This window comes from Zosterops lateralis (assembly GCF_965231275.1).
Source record: "Zosterops lateralis genome assembly, chromosome: 2".
NCBI classification, from domain to species: domain Eukaryota; kingdom Metazoa; phylum Chordata; class Aves; order Passeriformes; family Zosteropidae; genus Zosterops; species Zosterops lateralis.
In genome coordinates this window covers 103,044,132-103,068,884 of record NC_139763.1, presented here as the reverse complement: position 1 = coordinate 103,068,884, position 24,753 = coordinate 103,044,132, and the positions used below count along the sequence as shown (strand labels likewise).

Here is a 24,753-nt window from a genome sequence, read left to right as displayed (position 1 = left end):
AATTCCCAAATGCCGCATCATCTGCTAAGGTGGGCTCAGATGAGCTTCCCTGCCTTTGTTTCCCCATTAGTCCCACTTACAGCTTCAGCAAAAGCTTTCAGACACCTGCTTTGCAGAACCTGGATCCAGTGCCAGGTACCACCACCACCCCAAGAGCTGCAGATAGAAAATCCATTATGTCGCATCAAGGAAAAAGATGATCATTTCCTTCCAAATCACAGATTATTTCTGAGATGCAGAGAGAAAAGCACAGCAGAGTTCAGAAAGGCACAGCTATTCCTCCTTTCAAGAACAGACACAGCTCCTTCAGAGGCTTCCACAAATAGACAGGGATCAAAAGGCACTGTGAGAACAGGCGCCACAAAACGCTGATGTCTTTTTCTCTGTGCTTCTTCCCCATGTTACCGTAGGAAAGGATTTTTCAGCAATGGAGAAGAGAAAGAAGAGAAATGGTGGAGTTCATGATCTTTAGGACAGTGAGGAAGGACCAGACACCAAGCACATGGTGCTATGAAAGAATCCCAGAATAGTTTGGGTGGGAAGGGACCTGTCAACCATTAGTATGTTCCATAGTGCTGTTCCCACGACTGACCGCTGAAGAACACGGGTTAAGACTGAGGCAAAATAAGTAATTGAGTACCTCATCCTTCTCCATATCCCGGGTAACCAGGTCTCCTGTTTCCTTCCAGAGAAACCCCACACTTTGCCTGGTCTTCCTCTATCGCTACAGAAGCTTTTCTTGTTGACCCCTGTTGGCCAAATTTAATTCTATCAGGGCTTTGGGTTTCCTAACCTGATCTCTGGCTGCTCAGACAATTTCTGTGCATTCCTCCCAGGCTACCTGTCCCCACTTCCACCCTTCCAGGCTTCCATTTTGGGTTTGAGGTTGTCCTGGAGCTCCTTGTTCATCCATGCAGGCCTCCTGGTGTTCCTGCCTGATGTCCCCTTTGTCGGGATGCATTGCTGATATTCCACTTGCAGACATGAAGCCCAAGTTTAGAAACTCATGGAAAATTCATATGGTCCCCAAAGAGAACCCCAAATATCTGAAGGCCCAGCCAGAGGAAAACCACAAGGTTAGGAAATTAAGGAGAGGGGAGGGGACAAGCTTTTAAACCACCAGTGCAACAAGGTAATAGCTCCCTGGAGTTTGTGAAGCTGAGAATTCCTTAGAAACAAGGAGTTTTAGGCAGCAGAGAGATGAGTCTGTGCCTACAGTGAGCAATGCTACACCAGCCTCATGTCACACACCAAGCACCTGCAGCTCCCCACTTATCTAATGAGACACATCACACTGCTCAGCAGTGCCTGTACCAACATCGTTATGCAACAGAACAGCTCATTAGTGCTTTCCAAACAGTTATATTTCAAAAGTTATTACACTGCACTTATCAGTGGGCTTTCAATATTAAAAATCTCAGCTCCTGATTAAAAAAAACCAAAATGCAACTGGTTCTAATTTCCTTCAAGATGTTATGCAGACATCCTAGCACAGAGAGACAACAGGGAGTTCTTTTGCTTTCTGTACATGTTGGTGCCCTTCAGACCTGCTTGCCAATGAAAGCTGCAGTAGAAACACATGTGACGAACAAATATTTCTGTTGCAGTGCCCAAGCACTCAGTTCTGCCCACTCAATCAAAAAAAAATCCATTTATTAAGAAGTGGAGGTGTTCCTATGCAAAGAAGAACGAAAAAGGTTATTAATATTTGAATATGTGTCATATTCACTATAAGTTACCCCAATGTAGGTGATGTGTCCACTCCCTGATGTGACCCAGAAATCGGAATTCCTTAAACTTGAGGTATTAGGTCTGATGAAAATTACCTGATAAAACCGGATCAAAGGCAGTAGGAAACCTACTTCCCCACACACAATAGCTCTATTTAATCCCTCAGCACAGAGCTCTCCCTGCCTTTTTAGCAAAGATTAGCATATTTAAAACTGCTAAACTCTGTATAATCTTCAATCATTGAGAAAAGTAATTCAATTAAGGAGAGTGCTGGTGAAGTTGCCTTCTTGCTAGCCAGCCAACGCTGTATCCTTGTACAAGTTTAAAAAAACAGAGATGGAAAGACAAGATTCTTCTGGCTGGGCACAGATGATGTTGCAGGCTCATGATGCACCCATAGCACATGCAGCAAGTCCCCAGGCTGGGCCTGGGAGGGGCGTGGGGGACACAAGCCCCAGAGACAAGGAGGTTTTGGGGACTGAGGAGCGAGGAAAATCAGCATCTTAGCATGAGAAAGAGCATCTGCAGCTAGTGCTGAACAGCACGAGGCAGAGCCACTGCAGTCCATGCGAATGCTGAGGGATACGGCACTGAACTCCCACAATATGGCTGAGGAGAGCGGAGAAAACCACACACTGCATCCACTGTGCAATCCCGCTCTCAAATGGAAATAAAACGCCCAGGGATGCTTCTAGATTTCCCATGGAAGTGCTGCAAAGCCTGCCCAGTAAGGAACTGCAGTTTAGATTTCCTCGGCCATAGGACACACGTTTATTGGCGAGGCTGTGTACAGTCAGCACAGGTCTGCCATCAGCCAGCTCTGGATGCTGAGGCAGCTAATGGCCATCGCAGCCCTTTGTACCATTTCATTTGTCATCCTGAAGTCCCTGGATGTAAATGAACTCAGAGCACTCAGCCTCCCCACCAGCAGCAGGAGGATATCTTTAATTATGGCCTTCCAACAGGGCAGAGAACCTTTCATCTGAACAGGACGCAAATGCAGCAATCCAGCGCAACAGTTGTACAAAGATCTCCTGGGTTATGAAAGCTGCTATCCTAAAAACTTTTATTTCTGCATCTCCCTTAACCTCCCAGACAAAGAACAACAAGGTGTGAGCAGAGCCCACTCCAGCTCCCTTTCTGCAACACCAGATTCTTCCGCAGTTTCCTCCAAATAATATGAGGACGTTTATTCCTCCAGGAGCCACTTGGAAGGAGAGCTCTGCATCCTTCAGGCAGTAAAAAAATAAAAAATTACAGGGAATGACATCATGACAGAGACATCTGAAGAGCTTCAATCCAGGAAGGGACGTGTCTCCATCAGAGGCAGACTCATGGAGCGCCGTGTCGGAGCATGCCCACGCTGCAGCACCCGCGGGATGCACGGACACAGAGCTGGCACGGAGTCATCGCCCAGCATCCCAGACAAAGGCAGGGCTGGAGCCCACCCTGCAGCTGCCAGCCCGGCCCTGGATTCCAATCAGCTCCCACCCAGCCCTAAGCCCCAGCCGAGGCAGCAGTTGCAGGGCTGGGAATATTCAGTCGGGAGGATTTCGCTGTGCTGTACCCACAGAATCACTTCTCTCCTCCCTAGGTTTGATGCTACGACTGGGAATGATTTAAAACCTTCCAGTATAAAAACAGATGATTAGCTGAGAGGGAAAAAAAAATTCCTAGAGGAAGCAGATATCTGATGTTATGTCTGCTAGAAGAGACAAGAAATCCACGTGTAAACGAAGAGCTGCTGAGATTTAAGATCTGCACCAGGTGCCACAACCTTCCATGGAGGTGTTTGAAAAGCTTCATGATATTGAAGCTCAGAAATACAGGTAAACAAGCCAGGGATTTTGCAAATGCATGGCTAATATTTCAGATTCCTGTTATCAAATACCTGGGAACGAAACGACCCAACAAAAACCCTGAAAAAAACCCCCAGCATTTTCTACACATGACCCTCATCCAAAATCCTCATAAAATGGCTGGCCAAATAGCACCTTAGCAAGCAGATCAGGTGACTTACCCAAAAAATAATAAATAATCAAGTTGCACTCGTGCTGCCCAAATCCCTGATATGAGATGAGCTGTTTCAACCCCAAAAACACAAAATAAAAAGAGAATTATTTAAGGAACAGACTAAAGGAAATTGCCAACTACAGGTAAATAATTTCAACAGCAGCCTTATCACCAACCTCATCCATATCTGAGTGAGGAAACACCAAGATACAACTAATTTGCCAAAAAAAAAAACCCAACTAGCATTTCATCATGTTCTATCACAGGGACCAAAGGTGGCTGAGGGAGCAAATACCGCGCCCTGAGACAGAAAATATTTTGCACCTATTCATTATGTCATAGATCGCTCAGTATCTACCCAGGATTACCAAAGCATCTCATAAAGGAGCTTTTTTTTTTTTTTTTTTTTTTTTTTTTTTTTTTTTTTTATTTCAGAAAACTCTTCCAAGGGAAAGATTTGGAATGCGGTATTGGAGATAGAGGCCTTCCGCTAAGGAAGGAGGAGACATTGTTTAGGGGTTTTATTTTGTTAGGTTGGGTTTTTTTTCTTTTCTTTTCATTCCAAAGACAGGGAAGAAAACCTCACTGACTGAATTAAATATTCAGAGCGTCGCTCTGCCGAGACATAACTCCATTATGGAGAAACGCTGTATTTACACAGTAAACACTGCGGATTCAGACTCCTGTCCCCCAAAAAAACCCAGAGGAGCTGGGATCGAATGAATCAGCAACTGTTCCTGGGGATGGGCTCCGGTGGGCGGAGGGGGTAAAGCAGAGCTGAACCCCCGGACCCCCAGGAGGGTGGGGGGTGTCAGGGACCCCCTGAGAGAGGCTGGGCCTCGGAGGGGCGAGGAGGGGGATCCCACCAGACCCCACTGAGGGTGGGTGGGTGGAAGGGAGAGGAGGGGGATCCGATCTCCATGAGGGTGGGTGGGTGCCAGGAACGGTGAGGAAGGGGATCCCATCAGATCTCCATGAGGGCGGGCGGGTGTCAGGGAGAATGAGGAGGGGGATCCCCTCAGATCCCCACGAGGGCGGGTGGGTGCCGGAGACGCTCATGGGGATGCCGGGGAGGATGAGGAGGGGGGTCCCGCCGTGCCCCCAGGAGGGCAGGAGAGTGTCGGGGCGGTGGTCCCGGCGCGATCCGGGCGGTGACTCACCGCTCTGCTCGCCCAGGAACACCAGCTTGAATTTCCGCAGCGGGTTCCCGAAGTCCCCGCCCGACGACATGATGGAGGAGCCGCCGCCGCCGCCCCGCGCTCGCTCCGCTCCCCGCGGCGGCACCCGCGATCGCTCCCGCTGCTCTCCGCCTCCGCCTCCTCCTGCTTCTCCTCGTCCTCCTCCTCCTCCCCGGCGAAGGCTGCGAGCCCCGGGGCGATGCCGGTGCCGGTGCCGGTCTCGGTGTCGGCGCTGCCGCCTCGCCCCCCCCGCGCTCCCGGAGCCGGCGCTCCGCCCGCCGCGCGCAGGCGCAGTGGGCGCTTCCCCGGGCTACGGGCCGGGAATGGCTCGGCTTGGGAGGGATCGGGAGAATCAGCCAGTTCCACCCCCCGCCACGGGCAGGGACACCTTCCCCCAGGACAGGCTGCTCCGAGCCTCATCCAGCCTGGCCTTGGACACTGCCAGGGATGCGGGGGCAGCCACAGCTCCTCTGGGCACCCTGTGCCAGGGCCTGCCCACCCCTCACATCCTCAGCATCAGGGTAAGGGCTGCAAGGTGTACCCGGCCTGCACGGGCATGAGAGAGGAGCCAGCAAAGTCCTTAAAACCAAAGGCTTAATCTTAAACTGATACACTCCTTTCAGAGGAGCATCTCTGGGGACCAGATTCCTCACAGGGTGATGTTTCCCAGGAAGGTCAGTGATCCCCACTGTCATCCTTTGACAGTGGCTGCGGGCCCTCCACCTTTTGCTGGAGGGGCCAGCTTTCCCTTTCACTATTTTTTGCCCATTTCCCCCGACTCTGCCGTCAAAGTTCACTGGTTTAGAAGGTTCCCAGGTGCATCCTGGCCCCTCCTGTTTAAACCTTGGCTAGGAGATTGTTCCAGAGCGTCTCTGCTCTAAAAGTCAGATAAATGGCATCTGCTACATGTTTGGTTTTGAAAGCCTTTCTATTTTTGATCATTTCATTTATACTCCCTCAATGTGATTAACTGCTTCACCGAGGGTTGGGGATTTTTCACTCAGGCTGTGAAGTACCAGAGAACTAAAAGAGGAAAATGTGTCTTCAATCAGGTGATTAAATTTAAACAAGTTTTAATAAATATGAGCAGAATCTCCCATCCATCTCCACACCTGGCATTTGGGAGTGCTTCCACATTGCTTGTGTGGCCACTATCCTGCACCACAGAGAAAGGGAATCCAGACTGACAGAGAACTGGCCTGATGTGATTTCAAATATTAAATAGAGATATTGTCCTTGTTTTTGTGTCAGGGTGCATTCCAGGATCTTTCCCATGAGTCCCAGGGAAAACTACAGCTGAAGGCAGAGGAGGAGACACACAAAACAGAGGTTTTCTTTTAAGGTCTATTTGAACACTTCTTGATTGTTTTCATCATCGGATGAGTCTGAAAAGAAGTGGAGGCAAGGCATGGGAAGCCTTAAAAAGGAGGAAAAGCTTCCTGGAGTTTTTTAGTGTGGTACAGAAGAAGGAAGTCATCGAGTCACCTGAGCTTCTCCATGTAAATGTCACAAAAAGGTTTGGAAGTTGTGCTCCTGCAACAGGGATTCGGCTCCCTGGCTGTGAAATGATGCAAAAGGCAAAGAAAGGCACATTCCAGTTGGAAATAAGCACTGTGTCCTAACAGGGTGCTCAGCCATCAGAACAACCTGCCAAGAGCAACACTATCTTTGTATCCAGGGAAAATCGAGAGGAGCCTTTGTGAGAAAGATGCTTTCACAGAGAGAGGAGTGATCTGCTTCCATAAAGCCATAAGTCACTGGAAACCTATCAACTGTGATGTGCAGGAGACTGAATTCTGTGATTTAACAATCCCTTTTGGCCTTGAAATGTATCCACCTATGATAGATGTCAGAGACATTCCTCAGTGGAGAGGTGGACTCGTTTCTCATGGAGACCCAGAGGACAAACAACTCCTTGGGAGGGGAGATCCTTGCAATCTTTTACTGCCCTACCCCAAACTCAGCCTGGGGTAACTCTCCCTCCTCAGCCACCTTTTCTGGGAGGAAGAAAGGTGAGTTCCCAGGAGGGGCAGAGGGAATTAAGGGGTGCAGTCCCACTCCATGGGCACACAGCAGTGGAGGGCAGGGAATTAGGAGTCATCCTTGATCTGCTCTTAATCGTGGTGCTCATCACAGCTTCCCGTACAAATACAGGACCAGCCAGTCCTCTCCAGTCACAACAGCCCCTCCTGAATTTCCTCTGGGGCTTCAAAGGTCATGGGAGGAGAAGCCCAGGCTTCCTGGAGTGGGAGTGCTGGCCTTAACCCAGCTCGGACTCACACAGTGATCCTTAGTCAAGTGTCATTCCCAGGCTGGCTCTGGCTGGGGCTTGCGAGATGGGATCAAAGGGCAGGAAAACATCCACGTGGGCAGTTCTGTCATGTCCTGGGAGCACCAGGAAAACACAGCCTGGAGCTGGGAACACGTGTCCTTGCACTGTGGAGCAGAGAGCAAAGGTGCTGTGGATCCCCTCTGCTGTCTCCATGTGCTGGGCAGGTGGAGACACAAACCTTGTCCTTTCACATTCCTTCTGTCCCCTCCCTGCACCAGCGCAGAGGGGATGGACATCAAGGGTGTCCAGTGTGTGTCTGGAGCTCCAGGAACTCAGAAATGCAGGACAGGGCTGGATCACAGAGCAGGAAATGAACTTGCCACGTGGATAAACTGGAGGGAGAAAGTCCATCGGGCGCTCTGACAGCTCCTCTGACAGCTCCAGCAAGAGCAGTTGGAGCAGTTAGTCAGCAGAGTGGGATATCCTGACTCAAAATCCAGCTCCCAGGGAGGGAACAGCTCCAAGAAGGGGACTCAGGGATGTGGGCTCCAGAGTGAGCATCTGCTATGGAAGAAAGGGGAAACTGGAGCCAGACTGGAGAGAAGGCAGCCAGGAGAAAGGAAAAGAGTCTGTGGGAAATTAAAGGTTTGTGTGGAAGAGGCAGCTGGACAAGAGATGGGTTTTCCTTAGCCAACTCCAGACTGTCAGGCCCAGCAGGCACAGGACCGCAGGCCCATCTCTTCCCAGGCAGACCACTTCCCCACCTCCTCTCCCACTGGGAAATCAGAGAGGAGGTCCCCACCAGCGCAGCCTTCCTACGCTTGGGATTTCGTGACTGTAAATAAATATATATATATATATATATATATATATATATATATATATATATATATGTTTAAGCGATACTGAAGGCTCAAGTAAATGGCCGCCGCGAGGCCGCACTCACGGTGGCCGCCGCACCACCTGGGACGGGGCCGGCACCGCCCTCATGGCCACGTGGCCGTGCCACACTCAACATGGCCGCCGCCGTGATTGACGTGGCTGGAGACCAACCACACGAGGACGAGCGGGGGGGCGGGCCCTGACGGGCGGGGCGCGCGGTGATTGGCGCAGGGCAGGGTGCATTGTGCAGCCGCTGCCGCGAGGCGGCGCTACCCGCTGCGTGTGCGCCGGTAGGAACGCGGTATCCGCCATTAACGCTCGCACCCCCGCGCCCTCCCCGGTGCCTCCTTCGGGACATCAGGGCCCCGCCAGTACGGCGGGTTGTCCAAAAGTTGTCCCCTACGGGAGTTCTCGGTAGCAGGACCGGGGAACTGTCTGAAAATTAGAATTCCTGGGAGGCATCGGTGGGCGGAACGTGGGGAGGGAGCCGCGGGACGGGGGGAGCTGAGTGGCGGAGTACCGGGGCACGGAGGGGGAACGCTTTGAGCGACGGACCGCATCGCCGGATGATGGCGGCGGTGCCGAAGGTACCGGGCATGGCCATTGGGGAGGGGGAACGGGGAAGGACGGGGAGACAGAGGATGGGGAGGAACGGGAACGGAGGAGTAGCCTTGCTCCTTGGGACAGCTGAGGCAGCCCCAGCCCCGCTACTGGAGGCTCTGATCCCACCCTGGTTTGGTATCGGAAGGAAATGGGGGTGATCCTGCGGGGTCCTGACTTTGAGATCGTGCCCTTGATCTGTCTTGGTGCTCCTGGACCAGGAGCTGAGATCCCTACACACCCCTGCTCCCCATCCTCACACATCTAGGGGTTACCGCAACTCTGTTACAACCCTCGTCTCCGTGGGCCCTGTCAGATCCCGTCCCTCTGTGTTTGGACATTTGGGACATCGGTATTTATCCACCACCCTGGTTTGGCGACAGCAGAGCTCTCTGCGGAGGGATGAGCTGTTTCCCTCCATGCATGTGGAGGTGGGACAAGCACGAGGGTTGTTCATGGGCTATCCAACCACTGGGAGCGGTGTCCAAACGCTCCTGGAGCTCTGGCGGCGGCCTCGGGGCTGTGCCCATTCCCTGGGGAGCCTGGGCAGTGCCAGCACCCTCTGGAGAAAGACCCTTTCCCTGATATCCCACCTAAACATCCCCTGACACAGCTCCAGCCGTTCCCTCAGGTCCTGTCCTAGAGGTGTAGTAACCTGGAAGTGTTGGTGAAAATTCCCAGCAGATCTGCCACTCTGTTGTGTTTTAACCACTGCAGGTGCTGTGCTCAGAGAAGGGAGTGTTGCTCAGGCAGCTGTTTGCCCTCAGCAGGTGAGAAAACATAGGTGACCAAAACCCTGCTTTCTTGCCTTCTTTTGGTTTTCTTTCTTGAAAATCTTTTGATAGTGGGGTAAAACTTTGAGCTGGGAGCTGAAAGGGCTGTGGGATGGGGAAAAGGAGGGTCTTTGTGCTGATTGGATCAGGCTGTGCCTTTGCAAGAGGACATTGATTTTTCCATAAGTGAGGAAAATCAGAGATTTTTAATGATTATCTTGTTTCCTACAGATTTTTTTAAATCACTGTTTTGCTTCCTACAGAGCAGCAACAGCCAGAGAAAACCGTCTGTGTGCTGCAGGTAAGGTCTGTTGTCAATCTGGTTTTGAGGCAAAAATTCACTTCCCTCCAATAAATAATAAACATTGGAGTATTTGTGTTTCATTTTTTAAAGCCTATTTTGGACTGGTTAAATAACCAGAACAAGTGCTCTGCCACTTCCTTATGGTATTTTCTAACATTTTTCTCTTTTTTGACCTGTTTTTGGCTAAGCAAGTGGCACCAGCCATGGTGTGACGTAACTGTAATTTGGGGCTCTCAAAGCACCTGTAGATGTTTATTTGCAGCTGAAAACACATTTGCTCTGCTTTCATTTTCAGGTGATGCACTCCTGGGTTGCCACAGATCCTACAGGTCCCGACCTACACATGGAATTGGGAAGTTTAAATACTTGCTCCCAAAGGAGGTAGGCAGAAGGACTTCCCTCTGTGCTTGCTTTCCCAAGGTACTCCTGAGAGGCATATGGATGCCCCATCTCAGAAGGCCAGGTTGGATGGGGTTTAGAGAAACCTGGAATAGTGGAAGGTGTGCCTGCCCATGGCAGAGGATTGGAATGAGATGAGATTTAAGGTTCCTTCCAATCCAAATTACTCCATGATTCCATGAAGTACCCACCCACCACCTGCAGAAATGCTTCTTTTTGTCCAGTACATTCCTGTGGAAGTTAATCAGTAGCTTTGGAAGGGAAGAACCCCTTCCTGATGCTGAGTTTAACAACTGAACTATTCCAGAATATTGTGAGCAGGTCTTACTTGCATGTAACCTTTTCACACTCCTTGGAAAGACGTCCATTTGTGTGGAAGGAGGAAACAACAAGAAGTCAGCTACATTTTAGGCAGGAACTGAAATAAACAGCAGGTTTATTTCTAATGGTTTTACCCCTTTCTTTCTTCCTCTGGAAGAAATTAACCACACTATGAGTGTGTTTTCTGTGCGACACCATCCAAGAGCTGAACATTTATTCCCAACACTGTTCAAACCAGATGATTTCATGTAATTTTCTTTTGGAAAACAGCTTCCAAAGAAGAGAAAGGAAAAAGTGCAGATGAAAGAGATCGATGCTGGCACTGAGTACCAGTATGGAGATGTCAACATCCAGATGACTTCCTATGATCTGTGCCTGGTGGAGCACTTTGCTCAGTATGTCCACAGACTCTGCAACCGTCTCTCAATCCGGGTCAATGAGAGGTAGGAGGAAATCTGTCCCCCTGCACATCAGGGCACACTCCAGTCTCCCTGAGAGATTCCCATTTGGATGTAAATCCAAACCTCTCACCTGCCCTGTGTTCTCCTTTTGTGTATCTGTTCAATTTTGGATGCTTTTTTTACCTCAGGAAGGCTGAAATTTGAGTTTTTCAGGCACTGACTTGAGCAGATTACAAGAAAAAAATAGGTGTTGCATCTCCTTCCTCTGAGGAAAAGGCTTTAAGCCTGTGGGTGCAGAGCCTGGGAATTGCTGACGTTTGCTACTGGTTTTCCTTCATGGTCTGTGATCCAGGCTCTGCACACCACCCTGGTTATCCAAGCTGGAATGAGCTTGGGAAAGCCCTGAAGGTGCTGGGTGAGCTTCCAAGTTCTCCAAAACAGGCGTATTCCAACAGCCACTCCACTGGTTTTAATGCCTGAGCAGTGTCAGGCAGCACCTTGGTGCCTGAAGTGCTCCCAGAGAGCTGCAGGCACTGGGAAAAGCCCTGAGCTGCCACCAGGGAATAAAACCAGTGGTGACTCTCTAAAGTGTGTAGTTTTCACTTGTACCCTCTGAGGCTGGACGTGGTTCAGTGTGTACAGAAAGGAAGGATTTGCCCTTCAGATTGGAAATTGAGGGGAAAGGTGGGCAGTAGGATGGTGCTTGGATGTAGCTGTGGGAATGGGGATGAGGAGGCTGAGGTCTCTTGAGTATTGAGCAGAGTCTGATCCACTCCCAGTCACATTCCCATTAAATCTGAGGTGTCAACAATGTGTTTTGAGTGGTGCATTGCAGGAGCAGGTTTTATTTTGTCTTTTGGGACAGAGCTAAGTCAGAACTGTTGCTTTTATTGAACTCTGAAGAAGTTAAAATTTCTCAGGCTGGTGTTTGGAGCTAATCCAGGTTTTTGGTGGCAGCACTGCTCCAGAGCTTCCTCCTTATCTCCTTCTAGCAGAACACCCGGCCTCTGCCAGAGCCTGATTTGCAAGATACATCCTTGCATAATTTATTTCCCATGAAAAGTTAATCTCCTTCCCCATTCTCTGCTGTGGAGGTTGAGTCATCCCTGTAAAGTAGTGCCAATATCCTGCCTGTCCTAAGCACTGCCCTCTGGCTCCTGCAGCTATGCCATGCCCACCAAAACCAACGAGGTGCTGTTCATGGAAGAGAAGGGATCCAAAATGCAGCTGGATGCAGTCCTGACCACCCACCAGAGAGTTATCCAGGTAGGAGCTGGGATTTGCTGACAGTGCTGCAGCACTTCCCATCACAGGCTCCCCAAACTCCTCAGACATTTAACAGATGAAAGGCATCATTTGGGCATAAATGGAAGCAGAAAGTCTAATTACGTTTTCTGCTGAGTGTTGCTCTTAAACTAGAAGCCCAGGAGGATTTTCTGGCTCTGTGTTTCAGGCAGGAGATTTATTATCTATTTTCGCAAGAATAATTGATAGGAGGGGTAGAAATGTCATGTTTGGGGATGGGTAATTGGAGAAACTCACAGGGATGGATGGATGGATGGGATATTGGGAAGGAAATGTTCCTTGTGAAGGTGGGCAGGCCCTGGCACAGGGTGCCCAGGGAAGCTGTGGCTGCCCCATCCCTGGGGGTGTTCAAGGCCAGGCTGGACAGGGCTTGGAGCAACCTGAGATAGTGCAAGGGGTCCCTGCCTGTGGCAGGGGTGGAACCAGATGATCTTTAAGGTCTTCCCAACCCAGAGTATCCTGGGATTGTTCTCCTGCAGCTCTGTCATTTCTGCTTTCAGATCCGTGGTTTGAGTTCAACGTTTGCTCCCATACTACTGGAAATCATCCAGAGTAGCCAACCTGAGGGGGTCCATCTGTTGGTGAAACAGGTATGGTTACATTTCTCAATACTTTCCCTCAGGAAGCAGGGATCCTGTGTGATGTGTGATCCTGATTGGTGATGGTTTTCCCTCCACAGCACACAGAAGCCGATTTCAAGAGCCGACTGAAGTCTCGACCAGAGCTGGAAGAGCTGCTGGCAGAGATGTCCTGAGGTGAGGAACAATGTGCTATCCATGGGCTGTTCTGGCCTCCAGAGGGTGCTTCCATGAGCTCTGTACTGATAACTCAGTGAATTAGAAGGAATTCCCACTGTTGGTAATCAACTTGTCTCAGTAAAAATAAAGAATGTTTTTATATCTGACTGGTTTGTACTGGGAGCAAAGGTGCCACAATGGAATGTGGGTTGGCTTTCCTTCAGCTTTTGGTGTTTTTTTGGTTTTTTTTTTTTTTAATTCCTGCCTATTTTGCTTTTGATAGGTAGGAGTTTCTGCAGAAATCTCTGTGTGTGAATAATGCTGTGCTGCAATAATGCCAGGAATTGTTATAACCAAATGTGATGGATGCCAAGAGAAACTGTTCCAGAAACTGGTTTGTTTGGAGTTTTTTTTCTCCTTCTTTCCAAGGACCAGCTTGTGAAAAAGAGGGAAAATAACTCATTAATTTACACTCTCCCCCAAGCTGGGGCTGTCCAGGTGTTGCTTGTGTTTCCATGCCCAGCTCCTCAGTATTCCCAGCACTCACATACCTGGGAAATGGCCTGAAATCTTCCTTCTGGCAAAAGACATGCAAAAAGCAATTTTATTTTCTTTCTCATGGCTTATTCGTCAGCGAGTGGTGGTCAGATGGGAATGCCTTTTTCTCCCACTTCTTATTTTTCTGTGGCTTCCCAGGAGATAAATCCCATCCTGTGGGACATGACGTTATCACTGCTGAGAAAAGCCTTAGGATGGCACAGAGGACAGGGAGTAAAAATCCACAGCAAGGCTCTTCTGGAGCCAAGACCCAGCCTGAGTGCTGCAAGTGCTCCTGGATTGGGACATTTTGGGCTGGAAATCCACAGCCACAGAATCGTTTTGGTTGGAAAAGACCTCTGGAATGACTGAGTCCAAGCTGTGCCCAATCCCCACTTTGTCACCAGCCTAGAGCACTGAGTGCCATGTCCATTTTTCTTGGACACCTTCAGGGATTAGAACTTAAAACCTCCCTGAGCAGCCCCTTCCAATGTTTAAAACCCCTTGCCATGAAGAAATTCCTCATGTCCAACCTGACCCTACCGTGGCACAGCTCGATGCTGTATCCTCCAGACCAGCCACCCCTCCCAACTTGCAGTTCTCCCGCTGGCACAGATGAAGCTGAGGAATGACAAACTCCAGATTTAATTTCCCAACAATTCCACGGTATTTCCAAGCAGTTGGATAGAAATAAAACCAAAAAGGGGGCGAAGGGCTGTCGCTGTGGGCTGCCCGGGGTTGTCAGTCCGTGGGCCGGGCCGGGCCGGGCCCGTGCTGCCGCTGCTGCCGCCGGGCCATGCAGGCTCCGAAGGCTCGGACCTCCTCCTGGCACTGCCGCCAGTCCTGCCGCTCCGCCATACACTCCTGCAGCTGCCGGTGCTGCTCCAGGCAGCCGGTCCGCGCGATCCGGGCATCCAGGGGATCCTCGTCCTCCTCGGGCTCGCCCCGCTCCGTCGCCGCGCGGCTCCAGGCGTGCCCGGCCTTCGCCATGGCGAGCTGGGGACGAGGGAGCGCCGGTGGCCTCGGGGGCACCCGGAGCCCTCTGCACCCTCCCCGTGCACCTCGCCCCAGCCGTGGGTGCCCAGCACGCTCCTCAGCCCCCTCCCTTCACCTCCCAAGAGTCCCCATTCCCCAGGGATGTCCAGCGCCCTCCACGATCCCCACCCCACCCATGGGTGCCCCCCGCCCCAACAGGCAGCCCCCGTACCAGCGCAGCGCGGCCCCTTTAAGGCGGGAGTTTGGCACGGCACTTCCGGGACGTGGCACGGCCGCGGCGGCGCTCGTTGATTGGTGGGTTTCTTCTCTTCCGCTCCCGCCGGGGCCGACGGGAAGTAAGGAGGCGGAAGTGTGTGCAGTTACCTCGGCAAAGATGGCGGCAGCGCTGCGGATCCAGAGCGACTGGAGCCGGGCGTTGAGGTGGGAACGCTTCCTTTCTTTGTCTCTGTCCTTGCCCCGGTCCCTGCTCCGCTCACGGCTGCTTCTTCTCTCTGCAGCAGAGACGAGGGTGAGGCCTGGCTGAGCTGCCGCAGCCCCGGTGAGTGTCCTGAAGAGGCCTCGAGGGAGCTGTGGGGATGAGAGGGGATCGGGGAGGATGGAGACGGTTCTGGGGGTGGCGGGTGTTTGAGGAGCCTGTGGAGCAGGAACGGGTAAGGGTGGCTGAGGGAAGCTGTGGGATAGGGGCTGGCGGGGAGGGTGTCCCGTGCGTTAGCAGGGAACGGGACTGCTGCGGTGCCCGGTGGTTCAAACCGGAGTGCCGGTGTTTGGGTGTCCCTTGGTTTAAAAGGGATTGGGATGGTTTGGCCATCCCTTTGGTTTTAAAGGAGATGGATGGGGTCATCTGGGGGCCCTGTGGGGGTTAGGAGGGGACAGGGGTGTTTGAGTTCCTTGTGGGTGAAGGTGGTTGGGGTCCCCCTTAGTTGGGAGGGGGCGGGGACGTTTGGGGTCCCGGTGGGTGTTGGGGCTCTGGGGGTGAGGGTGCTGCAGTGACGGCTGCTGTTCCCCAGGGAAGCCCACCCTCTATGGCAGCGTCACCCGGCGCGGGCTCAGCTCCGACGGCGTCCCAGACATCGTGGCCTCCGAGGGATTCGTGGTCGGGGAAGTCACCAAGGTGCCGGGGCTGGGGGAGAGGGGTTGGTGACCATCCCCCTGCACAAAGGGGGGCTGCTCTGACAGCCCAAGGTGTCACCGGGTCCCTGCACAGTCCTGTCCCGCTATCCTGAGCCTCCTGCTGTGCAGAGCCCTGGAGCTGGTCCCTACCATCCCACAGGGTGTGGCTGGCCAGGCTGGAGCAGCCATCCCTTCCCACCTGCATCCTGGAATGAGCCCCACACTGACCCTCCCATCACTTTTTAGGCTCTGGGATCCCACAGCTGGATCCAGGCCACAGTTCTACCTCAGCAACTTCTGTTCCGGGACTAGCAGCACTTCTAATTCCTTTTTTCCTTGTTTCCTCCCCTAGAAAAGCATCCTCATTTCTTGTCCTCACGAAAATGTGTCCACGAAGTTCCTGGCTCCATACACAAGTTTTTCTAGGATTCATCAGAAAAGTGTGAGTAGCCTTGTGAGGTGGGAATCTCTGGGTGTCACTGGCAATCCTCACATCCCTGTCTGCAGTGTCCTCACAGTGAGGGGTGGCCTGGAGTGTGGATTTGTGTGTGAGGGGTTGCAATGGAGATGGAACTGTGATCTTGTGGTTTAGGAATGGTGTTCCCACTGAAACACTCTGGACCGCTCCCTCCTTCCCCCCTCCCCCTGCGGTGGGATGCAAAGGGGGATTGGAGGCACAAAAAAAAAGATCAGGGGTTGAGATAAGAACAATTTACTGAGAACAGCAATCAAATAAAAAATAGTAACAACAATATTAAGTAGCAAAATGTATAAGACAGCAAAGAGATTGCTCACCACAAGGAACCCAAAACCTGAATATCCCAAATATCCCTTGCCCCTCCCTGTTTCTCTAAAAATTAACCCTGTCCTGGCCAGAGCCAGGACATTCCCCATCCATCACTCTATCCCACCTACTCGTGCCCAGATCCCACACCACCCAACTATGTCTATACATACAAAAGCACAGGAATCATTCCCTTAGTCAAAGGCTCTCCCTCTTAAATGCCTCAAGATATGTATTTATCCATTATACTGCTTTTTCTTGTCATCAGTGGACTTCCAGTCCCTCTCATTGGTATCCAGGGGCTTTTTAGCTGTGTTCTTTGTGACTTTCTAATAATTCTGATTTTTTTTTTCTCCTGCTGCCATTTTTTCACTTGTACTTCTGAGTGTTATGAAATCAATCCAGTCCATTCTTTAAGACCTTGGTCTCCTCAACACTTTTCTCTGGGAACTCTTCTAAACACTGATCTTTTCCAAGGCTTGGCTTTGTAATGTTTTGAGTTGTTCCATGCAGGACGCTCAGGGAGACGTGCAGGTAAGACAGAGTAGTCACAGCAGATGGGGCAGGTGCCGGAATGCTCCTGGAGCCACCTCCTGATGCACTCTCTGTGGAATTCATGCCCACACCCCAGTTCACACGAGTTTCTGCCTAGCTCCTCATGGCATATTGTGCAAGGATTATCACTGGACGCCACGTATTCCTTGGGCTGTATTTCCACATAAGAGAGGCTGTGCTGTGGCAGGGAAGTGGATGTCGGTGTACAGTCCCAGACACAGGCCTGTAGCTCCTCTAGGTCCCTCTTCCATGGGACTGATGACAGTTCCTTGGCATAGAGCCGTGGTGTGCTCCTTGTGAGCTCCTGCCAGACGTGCCAGGTGCAGTGGGCTCTGTGGGAATGCCCATAGTACTGATCCCTCTGTGTGTTCCCAAAGAGGATGTCTGCCATAGTCAATTCTGTCAGGTACTGATCGCCTTCCAGTTTGGTGTTCCACCTGTCCCGCTACACCAGCAGCTCATCCACGGTGTGCGCTTCCCTCGTGCCTGACATGAGTCGCATCCAGAGGCTGTGAATTCCTGTCTTTCTCCCAATCCCCCTATCAATGACCACGTCCCAGGACAGGGATCCCAGCTGCTTGGCTTCAGAACTGTCTAGGAGTGTATTCCCATCGGCCCCTGCACACCAGCACCCATACAGAAAATGTCGTTGGATTTCTTGCAGCTTACGTTGGGATTTGCTGATTATCTCTGGCTCTGCCTCTTCCTCCTCTTCTGAGAACTCTGCTTCCTCTTCATCTCTCACTAAGGAAACTAATTTGGTCTTGGATGTGTTCTGTTCAGGAGCGACTGCTCCCAGCATGGGGTGTTCCTCTGGTGCAGCTGCAGTTTGAGTAGCCATGGTGGCTGTTGGTCTGTTTTCCTCCTCCTCCTTCTCCTCCTGAGGGGCTGGCTGGTATCCAGCAGTGTCTGATAAAGTGTAGCCAGGGCCCCAGCACAGTGCAGTAAGTTGCTCCTTCCTGGAACCACCCCAGCTTTTCTCTTTCAAATATTGTGCCACTTTAACAGGGTCCTGTATTTGTTGAGAGGTGAACTTCCAAACCACTGGAGCTGAATACTCCTTCAAAACCTGGCCAATTTTCTCCCACCTTCCATGCCACTCATCCTTATCCCATCTCTGAAAGACCTTCCCAATAAACCCTTTTGTAACTCTAAAGATGATGTAGACCAGAGTGAGGAGACAAAGCAGACACAGCAACAATCTGCTTTTATCAGTGTTCATAGGGAGTCTAGAATCCTCAAAAGCTGCTTATAAGAGGCTTGAAGAAGTCAGAGGTGAAAGGGTTGTGAAAATATTCATCCTCTGTTCCCCCCACAGACTGGGAATGATTACTAACGGTCTCCTGGAGGTAGTATACCATGTCACAAGTTGATACCACATAATCCACGCACGTAAGAATCTTGAACGATCTCTCTAAACTCTGAAAGTGCTTTATCAGGACCAAATAGAGCGTTATAAACCTGTAAAGGCACCAGTCCACTAAGGGCACACCAAGCAACATCGTTATCACAAGACACCACGGGGTACAGAGCAGGACCTTGATCTCCTGTCCCCTGTACAAAGCCAAAAATAGCTCGTTTGGATTCTTTTATAATCTGTGTGAATCTATGTTAACACCCCTTTCCACCTATTTTTGATTTACATCACTGGCCTTATCTCCACCCATCCCCATCTCTACTGCACATGCTCCACCAGCCCCTTTCTGGGGGTCTCCTCACCTCGGGGGTCGTTTGAAGAAGGCTCAAAGAGTCTTCCTCACTGCCTGCTTGATGACCCCCTGAGTTACATATGCATATTAAGCTGATGTTATATGATCATTACTATATTTGCGTATCCAAATAATTTCATGGTACATTGAAACAATATATTTATTTTAATTAACATTTTTTGGATTTCTCCCAGAACTTTCCCTTCTCCAGACAAGTGTAGCTTTCTTATCTCGGTTCTTTCCTGTCTTCCTGCTTTTCAGTTAAACATCTGGAGAGGAGGGGGGGACCTTCCCCATCCCTCTCCTCAAAGTTACATTTTAACTATTATTTTACTATCTTAAACTATTGATTACTGTTTCAATTTCATCAGCACAAATCATACCCATTTATCACAAGGCTGAGCCCCTTTCCCAGCTCCCTCAGCCTGTACTGGTGCTCCAGCCCCTTCCCCAGATCAGTTCTCTTCCCTGGACACACTCTAGCCTCTCAATGTCCTTCTTCTGAGGCACCCCAAGTTTGTATAAAAAACTAGTCTGGGTTCAGTGTTTCAGCAAATTTAGGCTTCATAACTATGTCAAAATGTGTCTTGTTGGCTTGTGAGTCAGACTAGTGACTGTGAACTGTTTTCTTACTTCTCATCTCTTTACAGGACCTGTTAGAAAAGTCCATATTTCTCTTCCACCTGGGATAAATCTGGAATACAGCTGCTGCTTGTGCAGGCTTCTGCCTCAGCATTCCTTTTTCTCCTTGCCTTGCAGAGCCACAGGCAGAGAATGTACTGAATTAGGCTCTTGTGCAGAAATATTCTTATACAGAATTATATAAAGCTAATTCTTGGCGCTTTTGCCTTCCTGCAGATTACCTGCCTTGATATTTCCAGTGGTGGAGGACTCGGTGTGTCTACCAGCACGGATGGGACCATGAAAATATGGCAGGCTGCAAATGGAGAAATAAGAGTAAGAGCATCTGGCTTGGATGTTTTTTCTTGACTGTGACATTCCTGAAGCCCTGAAGGCCATGACTTTGGTCAGGCTGGTCCACACCCTATGAATAATCTGGCTTTTTAATGAAAAGCTAATTTAAATTGACATCTTGGCAGCTTCAAGTCAGATCTGTTGGAAAAAGTGGCTTCTCCCAAGGGGAATGTTGCTCAAAGAAGTACTCAGGAATAACAGGTCACCAAGTCACTGACAGCCCCTATCCTGCATGATAAAAAGCACTGAATTTCCTATGAAAGAGAGAAGAGAGGAGGAAAAAAGATTTTGGTGCTGGATTAGCTACATCCTGGCTTTTGGCTTTCCCAGTAAAGGGGGAAAGCTCCATCTGGTGGAGCTTGACCTGTCAGCTCCTTGTTTGGCAGAGGATAAAGACATTTAACTGGTAATTAGAAGCAAAAGTAGTATCTTTTGCCATATAATTAGCTCCACAAATGGTAGAAGGAGGCCCAAAGTCACCTCTTTGGCTGCCCCAAATTCAGACCAGTCCATTCCAGCAATGCAGACCCAGAGGATTTGAATTTAATCCTTTGCCCATGTGAGAATGCCAAGTTTTCCAGTGTCATAACTCAACAACTGCTTGGCACGAGGATGATGACAATGGAACTAGCATGTAGTTCTTTGTTTTTCCAGAGACTTTTGGAAGGCCATGTGTATGATGTGAATTGTTGCAGGTTTTTCCCATCGGGCCTCGTGGTTCTGAGTGGGGGAATGGATGCCCAGCTAAAGATCTGGTCAGCAGAAGATGCCAGCTGTGTAGTAACATTTAAAGGTCACAAAGGAGGTACAGAGCCCTTAAAATGCTTCATTTGCTGTGTGTGTACCTTTCTTGCACTCCAGGGCTGATGCCCAGTCGCCAGCCTGCTGCACTCTGTGTTTGATGTCTGGAATGTGGCATCAGATGCCCCAAATGCTACCCCAAATATTCTCTTCCCTGAGCTGTGTCCAGGCTCTGGTTTTCCCTGTCCCATGAAGTGCTGGGCTCCATTGAGGGATTAATAAACCCCCATGGCTTCCCTAGACTTGATTAACTCAAAAACTCGCCTTGTGCTGAACCCGTTCTTTCATGATTTGGGGGTTGGAACTTGATCTTCAAGCTCCCTTCCCACTCAAGCCATTCTGTAATCTATTTGTGTGCATTGAAAATGCTTTTGCTTTTTGATGTCCCCTAACCAAACCAGGTGGTGTGGCAGAACTTTGCTCAGAGTGATGCTGCCAGTCACTCTGGAGGTGACTTCAGTCACTGCTTATTCCTCCAGCCCAAACTGCTGCAGTCTGTTTGCTTGGCTTATCCTGTCCTTTGAGCTTCTGTTGGGAAAGTGCCAACTAAATCTTCTGACCGCCTGACTGTTCTCTGCTAAGAAAACCACTGTCATTTCTCAGATCTAAATTTGACAGCCCACAGTAAAATAAAGTAGTTGAGAGATCTTAATGCCAGCAGACAGTGTTCTTTGGATGTTGCTGTAGCTGGATAACAGGGATGCTGCTTTTGGGACTATCCAGGAGTGGACATGGGGACGTTTAAAAGTGCCAGGCTCTTTTCTGCCCAAATTGGAGATTAATTTTGTGCAGCAGCAGCTCAGCCTGAGGTGAGGTGTTGCTGATCATTTGATTGATAATATCTTCCCTTTGTGTCAGATGGTGGTTCTTCTCTGTGAGATTTTCTGGGAGCTGCTGCCATCCACAGGCACCTTTTTCTAGGAGCACAACTGGTCTGTGTGTGACGGCTGTCACTGGGGACAGTGGCCTGAAGCCAGTAGTCGAGTGCAGCTTGGGAAATCAGGTGCTTTTTGTGTCTGTATGAACACAATGTTTGGTTTCATGCAGGTATTTTGGACACTGCCATTGTGGATCGGGGGAGAAATGTCGTGTCCTGCTCCAGGGATGGCAGTGCCCGTCTCTGGGACTGCGGGAAGTCCGCCTGCCTGGGCATCATCGCTGACTGCGGCTCTCCCATCAACGGCATCGCTGTGGGCACTGCCCACGACTCCATCAACCTGGGCACACCTGAGAAACCTCCCAGTAAGGGGCCTTCCTTTAAAATCCCCCTTCCTTTCCCTGCCCCTCACTGCTTAGGTTTGTCGCCACCAATAATCCCAAGTGTCTGGGATGCTGCCCCATGCCCTTGCACCACCTTGGGAAGGGAACAGAGCACTCCAGTTCTGGGTGAAATTCAGCCCTATCAAGTGGTTTGAGTGATGAAGACTGAGCTCTGTGTGGTTACTGGCCTCCCTGGTGTCTTGGGATGTGGAGGAATCTTGCCACAATTCAGCTGGGTTGATGCAAACTATTGGGTTCTGATCCTGCCAAGATTTGTTGTGTAGCTGCTGCTGGAATTACCTGTTGTCCTTTTGCCAGGTGAACGTGAGGTCGGGACAGAAGGGAAAATCCTGCTGCTGGCTCGAGAGGACAAGAAGCTTCAAGGAGTGGGACTGCAGAGCAGGCAGCCAGTAAGGATCTGGGACTGTCAGAGCACTGGGATGGGGAATTGAGCCAACTTAAACTGGAGGAGAGGGCAAAACCTGGTGCAATAAAGGGATGCTTTCTCTCCTTCCTCCTGGACAGATTTTTTGTGAGGAGTAAAAATTGCTCAGGATTTAACTTGGGAACAGAGAAGACAGTATTTAAAATTGAACAGTCGCAGCTGTACTGTCTTCTAAATAAATTGCTGCTTCCCTCTTGTGGGTGTCCCACATGTCTGACACTTGGTTTATTCCCAAATCCTCAGGTGTTCCTCTTTGTTGGATCTGACGCCTTCAACTGCTGCACGTTCCTGTCAAGCACCTACATTCTGGCAGGGACTCAGGATGGGAACATCTACCAGCTGGATGTGAGAAACACAAAGTGAGTTAGTGCCTGGGGCAAACAACCAGTGTTTTGGTTAGGAAAGAGAGTCAGGCAGAGGGTGCTGCCAGGCAGTGCCACTTCCAAGGGCTGTATCCCATTGCTGCAGGAGCTCCTGAGCCTCTTGTATTATGTTGATGTGCTGTGTGTATTGTTATATAAACATTTATGTAATTTTATATTTATATAATCTCTGTGCATATACCTGTAGATAAAATCAGCAGAAAACTTCTTAATATCAATATTCCCCCCTCCCACATTGCCCATTTCTTTCCCTCACTTGAGCGTCTTTGTAGGATCCTGACATTTACCCTGATCCTCATTCCAGCATAGGACTGGAACTGAGCTGTGGGGTTTTACTGCTGTTCCCTGCTAACTCAGTCCATGGGGAAGAATCTTGGAATGGTTTAGGTTGGAAGGGACCTTAAAGCTCATCCAGTTTCAGCCCTTCCCACAGGCAGGGACACCTTCCACTATCCCAGGTTGCTCCAAGCCTGGCCTTGGACACTTCTGGGATCCAGGGGCAGCCACAGCTTCTCTGAACAACAATCCTTATCCCTTGTTTCTTTTCCTTCTCCTAGTGCTCCAATCCAAGTGATCCATAGATCAGGAGCACCAGTGCTTTCCCTGCTCCCATACCAAGATGGATTTATTGCCAGCCAAGGTAATTCCAGGGCTGTTTTGTGCCCATAGAAATCCTGTAATCAAGTCAAGGAGCCTGGTGCTGCTCTTTGGGCACTGTCCTCTTGCCTCTTTGGGACTTCCACCCACCACATGCCTCATATCCCTCCAAAACGGGGTCTCCAAGGCACGTCTCACCCACAGGAGCCTTTTCGCCATGGAATTTCTGTTTGTAATTAAGACTGTGCCTTGTTTCACTGATTGGCTGCTGTGCCTTCCTTGCAGGGGATGGCACCTGCTTCATTGTTCAGCAAGACCTGGATTATGTCCTGGATCTCACCGAGGCCGACTGTGACCCTGTGTACAAGGTGAGGAATGTGGGGTATCCCTGAGGGGAAAGTGGGCAGGGAAAGCTGATGCCAGGCAGGAGGCAGATGCCTTTACCTCAGATTTTTCACCTCAGCAGGTTCCTTCACACAGTTGACTTTTGAGCTTATCTTTGGTTTTTCTACCTCAATAATCTTAATATTTTTGCATGAACCAATCCTCTGTGGAATTCCCTGGCTTTATCTCTGTTGTGCAGGAGCTGACTGGAATGGTGGAATTGGAGGAGCTCTGCCAGAGCTGTATTCCTATGAAATGTGTGGATAAAAGGGTGCTGGGAGAACCCTGAGGGTAAAAGCAATGGTGCTGCCTGACCCATCTTGTTCCCTGAGGGTTTAGGGCCAGGAATGGGGTCTTGCTGTGTGTTCCAGACATCCCATTGTGCTTTCACAGATCCACAGGGAGTGTGGCCTGGACTCTCAGCCTGGAAAAAATGGGCCCTTGTTTTTAACTTGTCCTAGCTCCACAGTGCAGCTCTCCATTTCCCACCCAACACAGCCCCTCAGATGAATATGCAGGGGGGATTGAGGTTTGACCTGCACTCGAAGCAGGAGAAACACTTTTCCACACTTAACTTTCCCTTTGGATCTGATAGAAGAACTCTTGTATGAGGACACATCTGCTCCCTAAACTCTGGTGAAACCTGGAACTGTCTTCTAAAACCAGCTAGTGGTGTTCCAGGAAGCATTCCTCTCCTCTTCCCTTTGTGAAAGTCCAGAAGGAAAGCTCATCTCCGAGGATTTCACTGGGAAGCATCAGTCGGAAAACACTTTGTGTAAATACTGCTTTTTTTCTCCTTCTTCAGGTGGCTTCTTGGGAGAAGGAAATCTACACATGCTGCAGGGATGGGATAGTGAGGAGATACCAACTTTCTGACCTTTAAGTATTTGAAGGGGCCAAGTAAAGGAGAAGCGTGTTGGAAAGGATTTTCCAAGCTGATTTTCCTGGGATGTGTGTGTACAAGTTTGAGGCTGTTGTGACGACCAGGCTCCATACACAGTGTTTTTGTAACAGGTCATATTTTTTTCCTACAACACAACTGGGATCAATTTTTAATTTAGAGAGGCTCTTGTGTTGCAATGATGTTGTGGCTGCATTTCCAGTGGTGAAAAAATGCTGTTTGTAGTGGGGGGAAATAAGTAAATAAAGGGGGGAGAGGGGGTGCAGTGAAAGTGACTGTCACAGTATGGAGTGAAATAAACCGCTGCTTTGATAAAACCTGTGTTAATACATGTGTTTCCAGGAAAATATGGGGATTTTTAAGAGAAAAGAGGTGAGGGTTGAGCGGGCCCGGCAGAGTG

At 50.1% G+C, this 24,753-nt stretch overlaps 4 protein-coding genes across 5 annotated transcripts in view; 2 read left to right on the top strand and 2 right to left on the bottom strand.

The window, feature by feature from the left end:
- RAB6A (RAB6A, member RAS oncogene family) overlaps positions 1-5,186 on the bottom strand; it is a 40,383-nt gene extending 35,197 nt beyond the window's left edge. The window contains 1 exon segment of the mRNA XM_083855324.1: positions 4,905-5,186. Within this exon segment, the coding sequence (XP_083711450.1) occupies positions 4,905-4,974 (70 nt within the window). The 5' untranslated portion in view covers positions 4,975-5,186.
- Positions 5,187-8,341: 3,155 nt separating this feature from the next.
- On the top strand, positions 8,342-13,307 carry MRPL48 (mitochondrial ribosomal protein L48). Its single transcript, XM_083855480.1, has 9 exons — positions 8,342-8,663; positions 9,394-9,446; positions 9,713-9,750; positions 10,049-10,134; positions 10,744-10,916; positions 12,038-12,140; positions 12,680-12,769; positions 12,859-12,934; positions 13,200-13,307. The coding sequence occupies exons 1-8, from the start codon at positions 8,643-8,645 to the stop codon at positions 12,931-12,933; spliced, it is 639 nt and encodes a 212-aa protein (XP_083711606.1). The 5' UTR covers positions 8,342-8,642; the 3' UTR covers position 12,934; positions 13,200-13,307.
- A 768-nt stretch (positions 13,308-14,075) lies between these two features.
- COA4 (cytochrome c oxidase assembly factor 4 homolog) lies at positions 14,076-14,696 on the bottom strand. Its single transcript, XM_083855481.1, has 2 exons — positions 14,661-14,696; positions 14,076-14,449 (listed from the first exon to the last, which is right to left on the bottom strand). Exon 2 carries the CDS (start codon positions 14,441-14,443, stop codon positions 14,195-14,197), a length of 249 nt encoding a protein of 82 aa, XP_083711607.1. The 5' UTR covers positions 14,444-14,449; positions 14,661-14,696; the 3' UTR covers positions 14,076-14,194.
- A 101-nt stretch (positions 14,697-14,797) lies between these two features.
- Positions 14,798-24,661, top strand: PAAF1 (proteasomal ATPase associated factor 1). Of its 2 annotated transcripts, XM_083855511.1 has the most exons (12): positions 14,798-14,869; positions 14,947-14,987; positions 15,457-15,560; positions 15,912-16,001; positions 19,466-19,564; positions 20,237-20,387; positions 21,431-21,625; positions 21,962-22,053; positions 22,332-22,447; positions 23,029-23,111; positions 23,354-23,436; positions 24,258-24,661. In XM_083855511.1, exons 1-12 carry the CDS (start codon positions 14,823-14,825, stop codon positions 24,333-24,335), a joined length of 1,179 nt encoding a protein of 392 aa, XP_083711637.1. In that variant the 5' UTR covers positions 14,798-14,822; the 3' UTR covers positions 24,336-24,661. The 2 variants fall into 2 exon arrangements, with proteins under 2 accessions (XP_083711637.1, XP_083711638.1); XM_083855512.1 differs by lacking the exons at positions 14,798-14,869; positions 14,947-14,987; positions 15,457-15,560; positions 15,912-16,001 and adding an exon at positions 18,090-18,290.
- Positions 24,662-24,753: the final 92 nt, after the last annotated feature.